The following is an 18,865-nucleotide window of genomic DNA, read 5'->3' as shown; positions in this document are numbered from 1 at the left end:
TCAGACATTTTAATGAAGAATTGTTATCCATTATATCCTTAAATATACCAACAGCTATAGTTGGCCATTAAATTGTGTTTCCCATAGGATAAACTGTAACTTCCACATTTAGCACAACACTGTGCCTAAATACAGCCGCACTCTTCTTTTAGAAAGGCTGCAGACTATAGTCTTGTGATAACAAAAATAACAGATCTGCCCTTTTGTGACATGTAACACACTTGAAACTATTATCCTGCATTCAAAGCTATGGCCACATGATGTTTGGAAATAATAACTCAAACTCTGCACAATTCAGATATTTACTTTCCAGCAGCATAATGGCTGTTAGCCAAAGAAAAAAAAGACTTTGAAAGCTTGAACCGAAGATAAATAGCTCTGAAACAGAAAGAGGTAAAATGTATATTCAGTGATGGAGTATGGGAAAGGTTACAAATTGTGGTTTCAGTCACATAGGGCAATGGACAGTGGCCACTGAAAGGCTCCATATCCACTGAAAAGTGACATATAGAGTAAATCACACTGCCGCCCATCATACTAAACCTCCTCATGCTGCTCAGGAAAAGAAAAAGCCAATCCTTTTATCAGTTTAAACTCTTAGATCATTCCATAAAGTGGCTCTTTATGAGACTGTGTCGTAAGGAGAGCAAAAAGAACTGCAGAGAGTGACGCTGAAAAGCATAAAAAGCCCATCAACTAGTACAGAATCACCTCACACATATAGCACATCCACAACCGGCAGCCGCATCTGACAGTCTAAATAATTCACATGTCAGTGGAATGTTTTCTGCAGCAGCTCCTATACTGCAGACATGCGAGCTTCAGATGTTAAATCATGCAGATGAAAACTGTTTCATCATCGTGTTTCTTTAAATCGGGATTCAAACCATTTTCAATCCAATGTAAACTCTGCTGATGCATGCACCAAAACTTGTGAGTAATAAACACAGGTGCAGTTACAGCTACATGTGTTGCTCGGTGCACAGCATGCACAGTAAACACTGACCCACCACAAGTCACAATCATTTATTGACAACATTTTAAAAGAGCATTTAATGAACGTCATCCTGTTCTTTTCTTTGACTCTTTAAAAAATGGAAACATGCACCTGAGCTACAGTCAGCACTGACTGTGTTCAAGTGTCACTGCAGCCCAGTGAGCCTCACGGTGCTGCGTTAAAACTGGTAAAGAGCTGCTGCAGTGGTGGCATTTTTCAGATCAATCAACAGTAAAGAAGCTGGGAATGAGCAACAGCAGAGTAACCTTGGACCAATTCTGAACTCGGCTGCACAGTTAAAGCCGTTTGCTCTGCCACATACACGATATTCTGCTGCTGTCAGAGCTGCATGCACCTCTGAAATGCAAGTCATGAATAACTCATGATTTTCCATATGGGCTGTACTGTAATGTCCCGGGAAAAGAAGAGGAAGAGGACAGCTCAGCTCAGGGATGATTCAGTTTGAACAGTTGAATAAAACTAAAGCAGTTGCTGTGGTTTCATTAAAAAAGCTGCTGTGGCTGACAGAGTCTGTGCCTGCGCGTCAATACTTCCACACTGAGGACTTGTGGATTCAGTGGCGGCTCAGTTTGCCAGCCATCCCGGAGTAAATGGAAACATAAGATCAATACATCATGCACTTGATGCACATCCACACAAGTATGACACACAAACACTGTAAACAGCATAAAGCCACTGCAGGAGGTTAATAACTGCACTTTAAATGCTGCGTAAAGCGGAGCAGGTGTTAGCAGCCCTTTTTTTTGTCTATGCGTAAAATATGCCAGTGCTGCAGGGATATGACAGAGCGACGACAGAAGAGCTTTGCATTCAACAGATGAGATGTGACATCATGCATTAAGAACACACAGGTAAGAGCAGGGTTGTTTTCGTGTGTGTTTGTTTTTACCGCTGATAGAAAGTCAACAGTTTGTTAGAGGCTGGATCCACACTGTTCATGTCCCCATGCGATGTCAGTCCAGCGGACAAGGCGACAACAACAACCCGGCGTCTGTTTCTCTTTTCCCCCGTTTATCCCTCCTCCAGTGTGTTCCTCCTCCGGCTAAGAGCGCAGGTACATCACCGACAACAGCTGATCGAACCGCGGCTGCTGCTCGGACGCGTCACGGACTCCTCCTGGCTCTTGCGCGCAACTGGTCACAGCCACAGCATGATGGTGGAACTGAGCTCTGCCATAGGAGCTGTGTGTATACTGAGTGATTCCCCCCTCTCTCTCTCTCCTCCTATATCCCTTCCTCTATCACCCCCCCACCACACACACACACACACGTCACCGCGGGTTTTTTTCGTTGCTCGGGGCTCTGCAGAGCAAAAGGCACCATTCAGAGCAGATGAGTCTTATCGTCTTTTATCCCCCTCTTTGAGTTGCTGTTACATCACCGTCAATTACGCGAAGCCTCCTACAGCTACAGTTCTAAGTGATGTCAGGATGCAGCAGTGGCGCATCTAGGATATTTTGGGGCTATCATGGGGCCACAATTTACACAGAGGGGCCAAATATATGTCCAACTTCCATGCAGCACATTTCCTGATTCAGTAAGATGCACAAGTCATCCCTTGTTTACTGTTTGCTCTACAGCTCTGAGCAAAGCCACACTGAATATAGTTTGAAAATAGTTCCTTGTTCCAGCACATTGTCAATCATTAGTTTATTAAAAAGAAAAGAAAAGACCACTGACAGGGGCACTTCAGGGGCCAATTAGATTTCAGCTGTGGCCAGTTCCCAGCCCCCGGCCCTGCCCCTGGATCCGCCCCTGTGAGGCGAGAGGTAGACCTTTATTTAGACCCTTGTCTATCTATCTATCTATCTATCTATCTATCTATCTGTATGTCTTACTAAACTGAAATCTTTATAAGATGTTGGCTTGATTATTAGACCATTGAGAAATAAGAACATTGGGCTGGGCAGGTACACCAAAATATATTTACCAACTTTAAAAAAAAAAGAAGCTTCGATTGGTAACAAACACATTACAGTGAACTAATAATATAAACACAATTGACACATTCAATTTGAAGCATTACCAATTAAAATGTTTATCTTTAACTGGTAAACAAGTCAAAATAGATTTCAGTATAAATGCTGGTGATTTAATAATTACTAATTATAGGTTTAAGCTTTAATGAGATATCACCTCTGTATTTAATAAAAGGTTTCCCAGTCTCCCATGTAAATATAATTAGTGATCAATTAAAGTCTTTAGTTACAATTATTAAACCCTCCATAAATGATGAGGTAGAGAGTGGTGGCAAATTTCTCTCCGTTTTTATTTGGCCTCTCTGATCTTCACCAATCAATCACTCTTATGTGCTCCCAGGGGTCTACCCATAATCCCTCTGAACAGGAGGACTGGGCAGTGCTGAGGTCATTCATTAATGTAACCTCCCTTTTCCTTGTCTCTTTTTATAGAGCCCAACCAATATGGATTTTTGGGGGGCTGATTCTGATATAAGGAAGTAAAAAGTTTCGGAGTTCTTTTTTATATCTTCAAAATGCACTTTTTTCTACCTTCTACTGCTTAGCTCTCGGCTTATTTCACGTTCTGGTTAGTTTCTGGAAAACACAGCTGCATACACAGAGATCTGACATCTGCATTTATTACAATGCTGCCACTCATCCATTCATTATAGAGAACCTGAGTGACAAATACTTCCACTCTTGTGTTTTGTAAATTTAAACTTGTTTACCTGATACTTTGAGATCTCACAGACACAAACGCCAGTAATAAGAATATGCTTCCTGATTAATTCAGTCTGTGGTTATTCCACCCCAATAAGGAAATGGTTAATGTTTTATATGTTTCATGTAGAACAACACTTCCTCTTTATCAACGAAAGGTTATTCATAGACAAAGAAATATGTTAACTGACACAAATGGGGTTATTTATGATATGGGAGGTGTTATGTTTAAAATCAGTCATACATACATACATTCATTTTATCTAAAGGAGTTTAACTGCTAGTCTGAAATCAGAAACAGAAGTAACTTAGCAAAGTATCAAGTTGTGTTTTTTTAAAATATGTGTTATTTGCGCAGTTAAGACGAAACCAGGAAAAAAAAACTGTTTACTGAATGTAAGTGATGGGGGACAAAATCCACAGTGCCAATTTTGCATAAAAAAGCATTGTAGTGTGTTTTTCATGAAGAGGGAGTTTTCCAAATTAACTTTCCCTCTTGTTGTTGCTCTGGATAGCGTTTCCCTGGACTAGCAAGAAACAGAACACATTTGATCAAAAAAACCTTAAACTATGAGCGATGCAAAATCAAAATTAAAATGCTGAATCCTCGGTAAGCTTTTGGTTCAAGAGAAGAAATACATTACAAAAGGAAGGGATCTCTTCTCAGTAAAGATCGATGGTACAATTCCAACAAAAGTGCAAATAGATGTCAGACTGACTTGACAAGGTCTTTATCTGTCCTTTAAGGGCTTCAAAACTCAGGGTAGGATGCAGCAGGACAGAGAAGCAAAGACAGACTGAAAGAAATACTCGTCACTTGTATGTGCAATGAGTGAGGACACATGAAGAAGACAGAGAAATGTGGTAAAAACGTGAGGAGGGATTTTAATTCTTGATTCTCCGCTCACACACACAACGAACAGCGGGTGAAACATGAGCTGAGGTAAATCTGATACCTGCACAATAGTCCAGCCACAGCCTATGTCTGCAGCTCAGCCCCACAGACACACACACACACACACACACACGCACACACATTAAATAGTGCAGGAATGTTCAGCTCGGGCAACATGACACTCAGCTGCTCATCAATTTTTAATCAGCAGAAACCCCCCTCTGTGACACGCCACGCTAAAGGAAAACACCTCAAGCTATCCTGACACACACAGCGTTTTCTCTCTTATTCTCTCTGAACGTGCACTACCTTTAAAAATAGCTTGTGTTGAAATGCAGCGGTAATCTGCTACAGCCTGCAGGCGCCAGAGACCACTGGAAATAAAACCTTGGTTTTCACACACAGGTCAGGATCGAGTTACAAACAACCGACCTGAGACACTTGAACACCCCCACCTCAAATTAGAGCCCTGAGGCTGATCTCACACACACGCACAACTCATACATGTTGCATAAACTCAACTTTGTCACACGCCTTCACATTGTCACACTTTGACACGCACTGAGCTCGATACCCTTTGCATCAGGGCTTCTCTTTTTTTACAGTCTCCTGTTAAGTCAGATTATAACAAGGGAAGTTAAAACAGGGAAGACTTCCTGTTCAAAGACTCGTCCATTGAGCCATTAACCTGACAACCCTGACAAAACTGTTATGAGAGAAGGAACTTGTGTGATGTGACAACAGACTGGTCCAGGTGAAGAATATAATCGATTTCTCACAATGGAAAACAAGACGTGCCATTTCCTGATGGCTTCGATCAATCAACCAATCAAATAAATATAAAAATAAAATAAATAAAATGTGTATAGTCCATATTCACAAATCAGTATTTCAGGGCTTGACATTCTGTTGGCATAGAAGGCAGAGCAGCAACAACAATTGTAATGATAAAGGTAAATAGTAATAGTAGTAGTGGAGCTAATCCCGTGGAGCCGATCATTGGGTGAGAGGAGGGGTACGCCCTGGACAGGTCGACGGCATATTGCTGGGCTGACAAAAAAGACAAACTCAACTAGTCGCACTCACATTCACACCTATACGGGCAGTTTAGAGTCTCCAGTATTATACTATACTGTGTGTCTTTGGATTGTCGGAGAGGAAGCTGGGGCATCTGGAGAAAACCCCCACAGACCCAATTTGGGCAACAGGTTCAAGAACCTTCTTGCGATGAATTGACTATGTTAACCCCTGCACCATCGTCCTGCCCTGAATGAGTGAAAATCCAGATTTATATACAATATATACAACGATATACATTGTGCCCTGGCAAGAAACAGATATTAAGATTTACATGAATGCAAAAAAAGTCAGAACATACCCACTCAATTTGTTTCTAGTGTTTCAGCAGGATCCCTGACAAAGTAATCAAAACAATATGGCAGTAATTGATTTGACCTTTTTCATTTTCATGTTCATGCCATTCGTGTGTCACCATATGACCAACCACCATTTACATGTGTGTCACAAAGCTGCTGGGCGCTTGTTCTGGTTCTAAAGGCTCAATGTGATGTCATGGGATTGTGTATAAACAGCCATTTTAAAGACATTTCACATGTCATGCCTCCACATTGTAATTTCTTTGCGTGTCATTTCAAGCATTCGACATTTCATGCTCTTTTATGAGGGTGGAGGGGAGAGTCGGGTTGATTAGTACGATAAGAGCGAATTAAAAAGCACGAAAAGCAAAACTTACATTAAGACATGGATTCACTTAAAGAACCCGATGTGTTATTCATACACCATTTGCTGATACCAGGTTGAAAGGGTTCATTCACTGTCGTGGGCTCCGTCATTAGTTGGGAGGTGGGATATAAATAATAGCCCTCAATCTTCCTGTACGTGTGTATGTGTGTGAGACCTGACATAGAAGGACTATCCCAGGCTCTGCATTCCCCCAGACAACTGCAACTTCAAAGTTCAGGGGTATAAATGTAGGTGTAAGCATTATACTGTGTGGGTTTACTAATCCATGTGCCCGTGCCAGTATTGGTTGTTGTGGTGCACAGGTATACAAACTGCATGTGTGTATGCATGAGCATTCGTGGCGGTTATCCTCAGCCCCTGGTCAATAGCATGCTAATCCCCCAGATGCACCGCCATCTCTCTGGTCAGCTGCTGCTCTGGCCCTTTAGTCTCACCGCATAAGCCGTGTCTGACCACGGCACCTTTCCCACGCATAGGATAAACATAGTCCTCTGTTACTGTGTGTGTGTGTGAGAACACAAACAATGTGATTGGATGTGCAGCTACTCTAGATCGCACTGGGACAATAGCCATCTCTATGCATAGGGATGGAAATGAGCAAACACACGTACGGTATAAACAATGCTGCAATCAGCGTAATGCAAACTGTATGAGATACAAACTACCAGTGTGAACACAGTGGGGGTTTATGTGTCACACACATTCAGGTGGAACATGCAAATCAATAGGACTGACGAATGATATCACTTCTCTCTGAGGAAGCCTTGTCCCTGTGTGAGGCTGCAGTCAACACAGATGACTCCTTTTGATTAGGTTCAACCATTCACTCATATTCTAATGCATTGGAACTGTAAAAGTTAATTTCTTAATTGTTTACCTTATGACAAATTCTCTGACCTGTCGATGTTGTGTGTTGCACTCAGGGTCCCTAATTTGTGATTTTGACTATATAAATACAATTATATGGTGAGTTCAAGAGCCCATTTAGTTTAAAGTGTGAACTAGCTGAAAGGAAACATTTACTCAAGTACACTAGTTCTTTATGTGACACTTCCATCTGCATTTGTTTTCCTGTATTATGCAAAATTCCCTCATTTCCCATTTGAAACCCCCATGGGAAGAAAATGTAATATTTCACATAAAAAGGATCTTAAGTCACAGATCATCCCACAAGCTCACAGACTGATCTTGTGACATTTTCAGCCCCTGAGAGATGGACGAGCACCAAGGTTGGGAATCATTCAATCACACTGGATCACACTACCTGTATGCAAAACTAAATTTAAATCTAGCTGCTCCTTATTTGCATAAGTACAAATTTGCCTGATATAGAATAGCCTGTTCTATGTCCTACGTAGGAGTTTGAGGTTATAACTGTTTCTTGTAAGAGAGTTTATTTTTCATTAAAAATTCATTTCAAACTAATTCTAATTTTCATTAAGTTCCTTAAATGTCAGGGTCTGATGCCCTTTTCATCATATGTACAAAGTAAAGTGGATATATTTGGGTTTAGGGCTGTTGGTCTGATAAAACGAGCTTACTAATGTATTGTAATAGAGAATATTCACATTATTATCAGCAGATTAAACATCAATAATTTAAATAATTGAGACTTAAAGCTCAATAATAAGGTTTTTATAAACTGCTGTGTTGCTAAAGTAAGAAAGGGATCACTGGTTCAACTGGTTTAAACCTTACATTACAGTTTAAGCAATCAGCTGTCGTCCTATGTTAGTTTTTCTACTGGCAGTCATTTACACACACACACACACACACACACACACACACACACACACACACACAGAAAGATGATTTGGATTCAGACCTTGGCCTCTTTGTTTCCAGTGGGCCCCAAATGCCAGCAGGTCACCGTGTGGCCCCTGTGAAATGTCACAGTGTCATGTGTGATGCCGCTCTCATTAAATGTGATCAGGTGAATTAACCTTTTGTCTGAAACGATCAGAGCGGCCCTGGACACTACTCTGCCCTCTGCCCTTTGACCACATGCCTGTGCTCATGTGCAGTTTTTGGGACAGTGCACATTTGTCCCGACTGCTGCTGAATATAAAGATGAGAGTAAACGTTAGCACTTGTTGTTTTCCTCGTGCAGGACACAAGGAAACACAGTGAGCTGGTTGTCTGAGTGAACTGAAACACAGAATATGAGTCCACACATCTTACAGAGCTCACTCCTCGTGGAGCAGTGAAGTCCCAGTGCGACAGGCGTCTCATCACTACGCTGTTTGAACTGCTGGATTTTGAATGCAGCTCATCCATTCGGTGTATGAGACACATCCAAAGCTCAAACTAACACATAGATAAAGGTCAAAGTAACAAAACCTTTTCTTAATTCACGTATTTATACCCACTTTGTCTGTGTATGACACTATGTGGCCAGATTAGTGTTTATACAGGGAGAGTCTGCCCTCTTGTGGGTGGAACTTTTATCACAGTTAAATAAGACGGAACCCAAAAGAGTTTACAAAACACTTTCCACGAGCACTTTCTACTTATTTAGAATTTCATTAACCCTCACCTGAATTTACTTCTTTTTTTTTTTTGGAACTGTTTTTTTTAGTAGTTATTTTAAATAGGTAACATGATTAATTAAAACATTTTTAGAAGAAAATGCTGTATATACAATCAATCATTTCTTTATGTTGTGATTCAAATATTTTAAAATATATATTGAATGATTCATTATCATTCTGTGTAAAGCAGGTACTTTCGTTGATGAAACACAGAGCTATATTTTCTGACTTACAACATACATTTCCTCCCGTCTCCAGGAGGTTGTTACTTCTTTCAACTGAGGTAAAAGTAATTGACTTCTAGATGTATGCTTCAATTCAATTAGAGCACACATCAGTTTGTATCAGTTTGCTTGTATTGCTGAGCCTTTGACACAGTGTGAATGGAAACTGTATTTATACAGCACTTACGTCTATGATCAACCACTTATAGCACTTACAGTACAAGTTGCATGCATCCATTCACACACATTCATACAGCTTCTATGCTTCTTTTCACAGGCCTATTTCTATCACACTATTCATACACTGTCGGAAACCAAGGACACTTCAGACGCTTCAGTGCTCGGGATTGAACTGCCAACCTCCTGCTCTATCTCTTGAGCCATGACCTGTCCATTGTTATCAAGGACAAGACAACTGTCAAATTAATATGTATCACTGTTTTATCTATCAGGCCTTAATATAATGAAATAAATTAATTTTCTCACACATTTACCAGGAACCAATAAAAGGCACTGGAGCGCGGACGTGCCTCAGCACAGCTTCACAGCTCTGGCAACGTGATTCAAGTCTCTTTGTTCTAACAAGTTATGTTGATTTAAAAGTGTTGACCAGTTCTTAGTCATATTTACATGTGATGCTGATCTCTAACTGGGCGTTCCCACACTGAGAGGCAACATTACACTGCAGCTCTTCCTCTTTATCTGAGCAATCAGAGGCATGTCATACAATTTGTGATAATTATAAAAACGGTGCGAGGATTAAAGAGACTGTCTGGTGGAAAAATGGAAAGTGTGTTTAGTTGTTTATTAGTATTTGTGCACTTGTATCTTAAACAGTATTTGCATTGTTTTTTTTTTTAGCCAGAGTAAACCATGCAGATGGAGAAATAGCAGCATGCAACATAACCCCTGTACTATACTGCAGCAGCAGGCCTGTGTACAGTTGGTGAAACTCCCAAAACAGAGTGTCCACATCAACAACTTATCTTGAGCCACATCAATACAACCTCCACTGAAACTATTCCCGTCTTTGATTCCTCTACAGGTACTTTTAAACATAACCTCCATCTCTTTCACTCGTTCACGACTTGTTTGTGTTGCTCCCTCTCTTAACCAAGGGGAGGTTTTTTTGGCCGGCCTCCCTGAAAACCGCAGGGTAAAAATGTACAACAGTAACCCTTCACAGGCTCCATTTCCTCCGGTGTCTCTCCTGGATCTCGCTTTGAGGGTTATGACGAGGGCAGTGGGCTGGTGTGAAGCAGCTCACACTGTACACACACACACACACTAACACACACACACTTCCTCTGAGCTCACATACTCACCTCAACACACACACACTCACTTTCACTGTATGAGTCTTGTACACATGTGGCTTGTGGCCGTGCTGGAGCTGGCCACATCTCAGCCGATACCCAGTTCAGCACGCTGGCTTTCTTCCAGCCAACTATAATGGGGGAATATTTTTCCAGCCTCCAAGTTTTCCCGAAGCGGTGCACAGTGCATTTTAATATAGGTATGTGTCTTAAAGCCCTAAATGGAAGCAGATGTTCCCGTCAAAGAGGGAAAGTTTGCATAGGGCTGTAATCAAGCCTTTTTTTTTTTCTTCTAGTAATTTGAGTCTATTTTTCTGTCTAAATGAGCCTGGTGCTCTGCATTGTGCGCATTGGCTGAACTGTGCCGGGTTGTGCTGAGCTATGCAGCCACATATGGGAGTGATTACAGTCCAGTGTTTATCAGACCTCACTGAGGGACTGACTGTACGGCAGAGCAGAACCATGAGCCTTGTGAGCACCGCTTCAATTTCCCAGCTACAACCTTCTATGGAAGTCAGACAAGTGAGACGACACTGCAACAACACGGGGCGAGAGATCATAGGTCCTGAACGCAGCATCTTTATCAGGCTTGACTGAATGTGGCTAAATGATCAATAGAAAGTTATCTGGCAGCTATTTGTGAATCGATTATCGATTTGGATGATGCTAAAGCAGAGGAGTGACAATTTTACAAATCAAAGTCTGTGTGTGCCGAAAAAAAAGTTGTTCAAAGCTATTGCATGAAATGTGATGAATTTTGTGTGTTTCGGTTTTTTAGTGAACGATATTCGGTAAGCATTCGCGTATGTGCGACCAGGCCTTTTCCCAAAACCAAGAAACAGAGGATCTGAGAGTTGTTGGAGTAAAGAAGGCAGAGAAGATAGAAGATGTATGCAGAGGTTTAACGCTTGATAAACAAATGAAAGACACATACTGAATCCTATATTTTACTGGAAGCTGAAACAGAGATGCAGGTACAGGTGAAATGCCGTCTCTCTTCTCTGTCTCTATCTGCCGACGAAGCATTGCAGCTCTATGCAAGTGGAAAAAAATCTGTGTTGAATGTGTGTGTGTGTGTGTGAGAGAGAGTGAGCTAAATAACTTTCCCAGTATGTTGAGCAGTCAAGTGCATTGTGTCAGCAAAAATGTCCATCATCCCAGTTCCCAGCTGGGTGCTTTATGACAGACGGCAACACAGAGGGAGACCCCAGCAGCTCAGCCTCCCTCAACCACTTTCACCCGGTTTGTCTGAGAACACTATGGTCCCGTCTGTTAGTGCATTCCCAGATCTAAAAAAAACATAAAAAACATGTCTGACATTGAAAACACATGTTCTTCATTCGCATACCACTTTGAAGTCTACTGTAAAAGCTTTGCCAGGAAACCGCACGAGGACAAACCCTAATACATATTTCCTTCTCCTTTTTCCCCCCTCTCTCTTTTAAAGAGACATATGCTCCCAACTCCCTCACCCGTTTTGTTTACAGTGCACTTGAAGGGAGCGCGGTGCACTTCGGCTACATCTGGAACCCGTCTTGTGCCAATCCAGCAAACGGAAAGCTGCAGCTAACAAACCCCCACCCCCCCCTGGCAACTGTAGTCACAAACATTGTGGGTTTGGCAGTGGGCGAGGTTAATGAAGACACTGATAGCATTTCAAAGCAAATGCACTCAAACGACCTTCGATGTGAGAAGTTCAGGGGAGGAAGGAGAAGGAGGGGGCAAGTCGGTGAAAAAGAGCGTCAGAGAGTTTCTGAGGCTGCAGCTCGTCGAGGGTCTATTTTTGCTCTCCGACTGCGGCTGAGAATGCAGGGAGAAGCTGTCGCTGAATCTTTTTTGTGTATAGTGGATGAATTGAGGCATGCATGGGCGGCGAAAGCAGGGAGGGGCTGGGTAACAAACAGAGCAGAGTGATTAATGGACATGCACACATTTCAAACCTCATTAATCTGTGGGGTCAAACCTGATCATTCCCTCCTACACTGCAAACAGGCGCTTTATTTTAGCCTATTTGTTCATTTAGAGCTGCAAAACCAAACCATAGTAACATGCTCTGATCACACACCGCGCCGCTTTAGCTCGATGATGAATGAGCTTCCCTTCACTCGCTGTGATGCTCATTGCCAGTGCATGCCTTTCCTTAAACGAACTACAAATGCTTTGTAATGGAGCCTGAAAAGATTCCACGCAATGAGAATCATTTCCACCGCATCACAATCAGCTGCTGGGTTCATAGAGAGCATGCGAGCTGAGACTTTGTGTGATTTTTGATACTGGCTCCATCAGAAAACAACGTCCTGCAGTGGTCAGTCGGTTTGTATGTTTGTAGTACTTTATGTCTGCTCACACATTTTCTTCAGTTTCTCTGGCACTGTCTCCTGAAGAGCTGTATTTGCTCTGCCAGTCTGCGGTCAGAGTCGAGCCAGTGCTGTCTTGGCTCCTTCACGTGTCGCTGTAGGCCTAATCTCATTCACACAAATTTTGCCAGGGCTGACTGGAAGTACATTGAGACACGCCAGAGCCAAGAGCTCAGTGACAGAGACAGTTTACGAAGACACATAGTTTGATTGTTAAGGAAAATAATGGAAAAAGACACTAAATAAGTTAGAATGTGGTTTTTCGTGTTGGACATCCGGACATTTTCTCTGTCAAGATCAAGACTTGAGGCCAAAGAGCTTGTGCATGCTTCCTTATGCGACACCATAATGAACCCAAATCTGATTTAGAGAGAAGAATCCGCTTTATTTTATTTCTGCATGGCGCCTTCTTTATCTACAATGCAACTTAACCATCTGCAGTGTTGTGTTGCTCGAGTTGTAACTAACGCCTCAAGCAAAGATTAAGAGTGAGCCATACAAACACACACACACACACTAAAGTTTGCACAGCCATCCTTATTAGGACCTTGGATTGACTTCCATCCGTGGACAGCAAAACCTTATCCCTAACCTTAACTATGACCAATTCATGCCTGAAGGGTTGACCATACTTTCTGTTTTCCGTGCCTGTGGAGAGTTGTCCACTTGTTCCAGTCACATTATACTTAAATGCGGGTCAACCTCGGTCAGGTGTTCCAGGAATGGGTACGTGATCTCACATCCCATTCCATATATTGTACCTGGAGCATTCACAGTCGATGCATACAGTTAACGCAAATTTTGGGCTACACGTGGATGTCGGCATAAGGGTTCGTTTGACGACATTTACATCATGACGATCATAGCGCACTGGCAGACGTGGAAACTATGATTTTGCCTTAACCGTAATGTTAACCAAACCACCATTCACATCTTACCACTAACCTTAACCAGGACCTCTCATTAGGACCAGGCTTTGGTCCCCATGAGATCCACTGGTCCTCACAAGGTCAGTGTTTACACTGGAAAAGGTCGAGGAGAAGTAACAAAAACACTATGCACACACACACAGACGTTACATATAGATACAGAAACACATACATAATCTACAAATCCTGAACCAACATGCAGCCACCTGCACCTTCCAGCCACCTGCGACCAGCATACCAGAGGAAAAATGGCCAAATAATTGGCCCCAGGCGTCTGATCAACTTTTCTGCTTTCACCTGGAACTCTGTGGCCACTGCTGTCAGAGAGATTATCCACCAGCTGGCAGTCCGCTGACTTTGTTAGATAAGGCTTAGTCACAATGAGACCGTGTCCAAAACAGAGCCGGAGAAATAATAATGTAATGTGATGTGTGTATCTCAGAGCAGATTAGCTAGGCCTCAGCACAGATCACGACAGCTTAACACAAATAACTTTTCCCAAAGACTTTAAAATAATCTTTTAAAATAATCTTTACCCTGGGGATTAAAGTTTTTGGTGAAGAGTTCTTGTGGTGTTACAATGCATTGATTAGCTTGGAGACACAAACTGGTTGCTTTCATTTTAACTTTAAACATGCATCAAAACCATACATCCAAAATCATTACAAGCACTAACGACAGAGCATATGATTTTTAGATTAGTTAAAAGGCTCATTAAAGAGAAGGTAAAGATTAAAGATTTTACTAGAATGCCATACAATAGAGCAAATGCCTCCACCGGAGCCCAACAGTCCCCTTACACACAACCAAACTACACACCATCATAATGTTAAAAAATGCCATGTTAATGAAAGAGGGAAAAATCCTGGATCCCCACCAAACTCGCAGCATCCTTCAACCAAGTTTCATATTAACCCTACCAGTGGTTTTCACAGAACCTTGCTTCCAAACAAGCATAACAACCAACAAACAAAGGGACAGGGGTGAAAACCTCCTTGGCGGAGTCAAACATTATACAGCAGGCATGGAGAGTCTTTTATACAATGTGACATCTGTAGCCCGGAGAGGAAAAAAGGGCAGATCAACGTCGAGATAGAAACTACCTCATGACACACTGTGACATGCATATGGGAACGCTTCAACCGGAGAGGGTGTGCAAGTGTAAATATGCATGTGAAAGCAGGTTTCCAACATACTGTGTGTGTGTGTGTGTGTGCAAATGAAGCTGTTCAGTTTTGTTAGGTCTGTATGGCTGTGCGTCACTGCAGCACAATGAATTATACACACACTCCTGAGCAGCAGCAGCCCTTTACTTGAATGTCTTTCACATCCCCTCAGTATGGTGGAGAATCTATTTCCCCATGCAGTAGCACTTCAGACCCCGCTCTGATTGATTGTCTGTTAAACTGCTGCTGTCTGAGAGACAGTCTGCCAGGAAGTCGTAGTCATACGATGTGACTGGGCCCACAGCATACAGAGAGGCAGCAACCCCCTGCACTATACAACACAGGAAGAAGAATCAAGCAAATTAGAAGGGATGTGTAATTTGAAAGAAAGCTTGGCACAACTCTCGGCACAACTCTCAACCTGAATACAGTAAACACTTCCATTTGGAAATGGCAGACCTGGCAGTCGAGATCTCGAACATGCGCACGTCTCACCATCACACACACACACACATGCATGCATGCTGGACAAAGTTATCAGCTAATAGAGCAATGAAGCGAGATGCATGAGTAAATATGCACACCACCACAGTCTGAAATAGCAGGAAATTAAAGGAGAGGAGGTGGGAGAAGGACTGGGGGGTGATGTGAATAATCTTGAGAAAACTAGAGCAGCAATGATTAGTTGATTGAACGGAAATTAAACTCCATTTTAAACAACAACGATTGACTGTGATCTTTCAAACAAAACGATTTGACGGTTTCATGCTCTCCAATGAGACAATAGTCAATGTATCTTAGTTATATATTGTAGTCAATAGAATAAAACTAGAAAGGCACATTCCTCCACCAATAAGGCCCCAACAGTCCCCTGATGAAAGTTTAAATTCAATAGATCCACATGTTTATTTGTATCTGCACCAAACTGCACACACACATGAAAACCATTCCCCTGAACATGCCTGTTTTCTTCTTCAAGATTCATGAATTAGTCTTTAAAGGAATCAAGGAAAGTGCCCGGATCACAAACCAGATCCGCACCTAAATTTAACGAGTTCTTCCCTGACTCATACCACATCCTTCCACCAGCTTTCATGCTAATCCGTCCAGTAGTTTCTGCACAATATTGCTAAATAACTGACAGACACATGAACGCAGATGGAAACATCCTCCTCGGCAAGGTAATTATGTATAAATGACTAAAAGTCATTTGTTTATTTAGTCCCAGTTTAGATCAATGTAGCTGGATTATCTTTAAACAGCAGGCTATTTGATAATGTAATTGTTGCTTTTCATACATTTGATTGATTATTTACCTAAACTTAAATCTGGTTACAAGCTCACAAAGCGATGTTCATCTGAAAATAAAAAATGCAAGAAAATAATTAAAATAATTAAATTGATTAATTAATTGAGAAAGTAATGGACAGGTTGTTTTATTATGAAAATGTTAATTGCAGCTCTAAGGAAAGCACCTTTAAGCGGCAAAGATGGTGCTCTAAAGCGAGTTCCTCATCAGCAGGGAGTGTTGTGGACACTGAGTGATTATGTAAAGTAGAAGACAGAGCAGGTGTGACATCATTGACAGTGAAACCAGATATTAGTGCTCCAAACCACAGTGCACACACACGTCTGGGAACAGACCACACAGGGAGCTGAGTGGGTTCAGACCATCACACAGTCAGATCGTATGAGCTGAAGTCCATCTGCCAACAAGACCCAACCCCTGTCTGCATGATTCTGTTGGCTTAGGGTGTGTGTGTGTGTGTGTCCGTGTGTGTGCGTGTGTGCGACCACAACTTACTCATGTTGTGGGGACCTAAATCTGTTCACATGGTCACATTATATGGACTTGTCTTCCTAATGGGGACCATACTAACCAGAACTGCTCAAAAGGAAAGGATGAGTTTAGGTTAGGATTTAGGTTAAATTTAGGTTTAGGCAAGTAGTAACTATTTTTGAGGAGTAAGTCCTCAGGGAATCAATGCAAGTCAGTCTAATGTCCTCTGAAGTCGTGTGTGTGTGTGTGTGTGTGTGTGTGTGTGTGTGTGTGTGTGTGTGTGTGTGTGTGTGTACGCGTGTGATACAGGTGAACAGCGGTACCTCAGACTGCAGCAGGTGATATGATCCCTCAGTCTGCTTTAAGCTATTTTTAGGAGCAGGGGGTGAATTAAAACGTGCATATTCTGTGCGCCCCCTGTCTGGCGCATGATTGGACAGCACTGAGGCACTGGGGGGTGCAGTTGCTGCCCAATCAACATCTGATTTTGGCAATAAAAGGCTGATTGACAGCGTCCCGACACGAAAGCAGCACTATCAACACTGCAGAGTCAGGTGCAGACGACACGTATCCGTGCGTAACGCGTCCCCCCACGGTCTGAACGGGCATGTAACCGCGCGGTGTGGAGATTTTGAAAATGATAATACGAACAAAGGGCATCAGGGTTGGTTTGGACACAGAGGAGGGAATGAACAGCTGGTTCTATGACAAATCCTACTTTGGATACACTATTTGTTTGGGGGCATCCCTCTGCTCCTTATGCGCACTGGATAAATCACCAACACAAGGTGACAGATCACCAAAATAATCCTAATCCCGTTCTCTCCTCCTCATTCGAAGTGCCACTTCCCTGCAGGAGAGAGCAGTTTCTCTGGGATAGTCTGGCCATTTTTCATCGCCCCTCATGTCCCAGACAAAAAAGAAGAGGACCTACCTGGTAATCTCGAAGCTGCAACCTTTCCGAAGGAGCAAGGCTCTCTTCCGCATGATGCCTTTGTCTCTGCCGAGGTACACATTTTTATCTGAATTCATGGGTGCTGAGCGAGCAGGTAGACCCGGGGCAAACAGCACCGCTGCCTTTCCAGGGAAAAACAAAAAGTCAGGGGGACTGCGAGAGGCGGAAGAAAAGAAGAGGAGGAGAAACAAAAATCCCTTTTACGCTCGACTCACCTCCGCGGAGAATAAATAAAGTGATCCTGCAGACTTTTCCCCTCTCTCGCACCGCTCAGGCTAAACAAAATACGGCGTGTGTGAGCGTTCAGAGGTGCATGTTGTCGAGGCTGCTGGTGCTGCTTGTGCGTCCATGGAGCAGCGACGGACTGAAGCACTTGGAGTCAACCTGAGCGGTCGTGCCGAGGACTCTCTACCGCCCCGGAGAGCCTGTGATCCTGAAGTGTGGAGCCGCACAGCCGCGCTCCTCTTGCTCCAGCTCCACACTGAGAGAGAGAGAGAGAGAGAGAGAGAGAGAGAGAGGGGCTGCACAGTGCACTGCACAGCAATGACTTCATGAGAGAGAAAGAGAAGTGGTGGTGAGGCTACTTCCATACTGTGTGTGTGTGTGTGTGTGTGTGTGTGTGTGTGTGTGTGTGTGTGCACTCACTATGGACTGATGGTAATTTGGCCTGTCCTCACCTTCTAACCCACTTTCAATGGGCTATTTGAGGGTCAAGACTTGCCATTAGGGTTAGTATTAGAATTATTTATGGACTATGGTGAAATAAATAAGGTAGGAATTTGGTAATTTAGTTGTGATGGTCAGGGTAAGGTGCAATGGAATGCATTATGCCAGAGACCTGATGGTGAGGACATGGTTAAGGTTAGGGATAAGGTTTTGGTTAGACTGTCCACAACGATGTCTATGCAGTGTCCTCACACAGACAACAGCCTCTATGAACTTGAGAAAACTTAAAACCTGACACACAGAAGAGAGAAGAGAGAGAACATATCTGCTTTAATGTGGTGACCCTGGGTTGAAAGACTTTTTTAGACTTTTGAATCATGGTTTCTCATCCTTTGAAGTAAACTAAAGTATTTGAAGTGTTTTTAGAAATATCCATAAATGTAGGGATGGTAATACAGGTATTGGTTATGACGTATGTACTGTAAGACATGGTATAAAGAAAATAGCAAAATTAAACTATATAAAATGTTAAGAAATACAAATAAATATAAATCACATATTGATTCGATGACTGTTGCTCTTTG

The 18,865-nt window shown here is 42.5% G+C and overlaps 1 protein-coding gene across 11 annotated transcripts in view; it reads right to left on the bottom strand.

The window, feature by feature from the left end:
* garnl3 (GTPase activating Rap/RanGAP domain like 3) overlaps positions 1–18,090 on the bottom strand; it is a 59,802-nt gene extending 41,712 nt beyond the window's left edge. For 3 of the 11 annotated variants that reach the window (XM_069513197.1, XM_069513198.1, XM_069513203.1), the window contains exons 1-2: positions 17,831–18,090; positions 17,595–17,737 (exon numbers count right to left, since the gene is read on the bottom strand). In XM_069513197.1, the coding sequence (XP_069369298.1) occupies positions 17,595–17,692 (98 nt within the window). In that variant the 5' untranslated portion in view covers positions 17,693–17,737; positions 17,831–18,090. Of the gene's footprint in view, positions 1–1,907; positions 2,226–17,594; positions 17,738–17,830 lie in introns of those variants that run through there. The other 8 variants (XM_069513196.1, XM_069513192.1, XM_069513194.1 and 5 more) reach the window with 4 other exon arrangements.
* Between the last annotated feature and the right edge of the window lie 775 nt (positions 18,091–18,865).

The sequence above is a fragment of the Paralichthys olivaceus genome, chromosome 18, assembly GCF_024713975.1.
Source record: "Paralichthys olivaceus isolate ysfri-2021 chromosome 18, ASM2471397v2, whole genome shotgun sequence".
Lineage (NCBI taxonomy): Eukaryota > Metazoa > Chordata > Actinopteri > Pleuronectiformes > Paralichthyidae > Paralichthys > Paralichthys olivaceus.
This window is presented reverse-complemented; position numbering and strand designations above follow the sequence as displayed.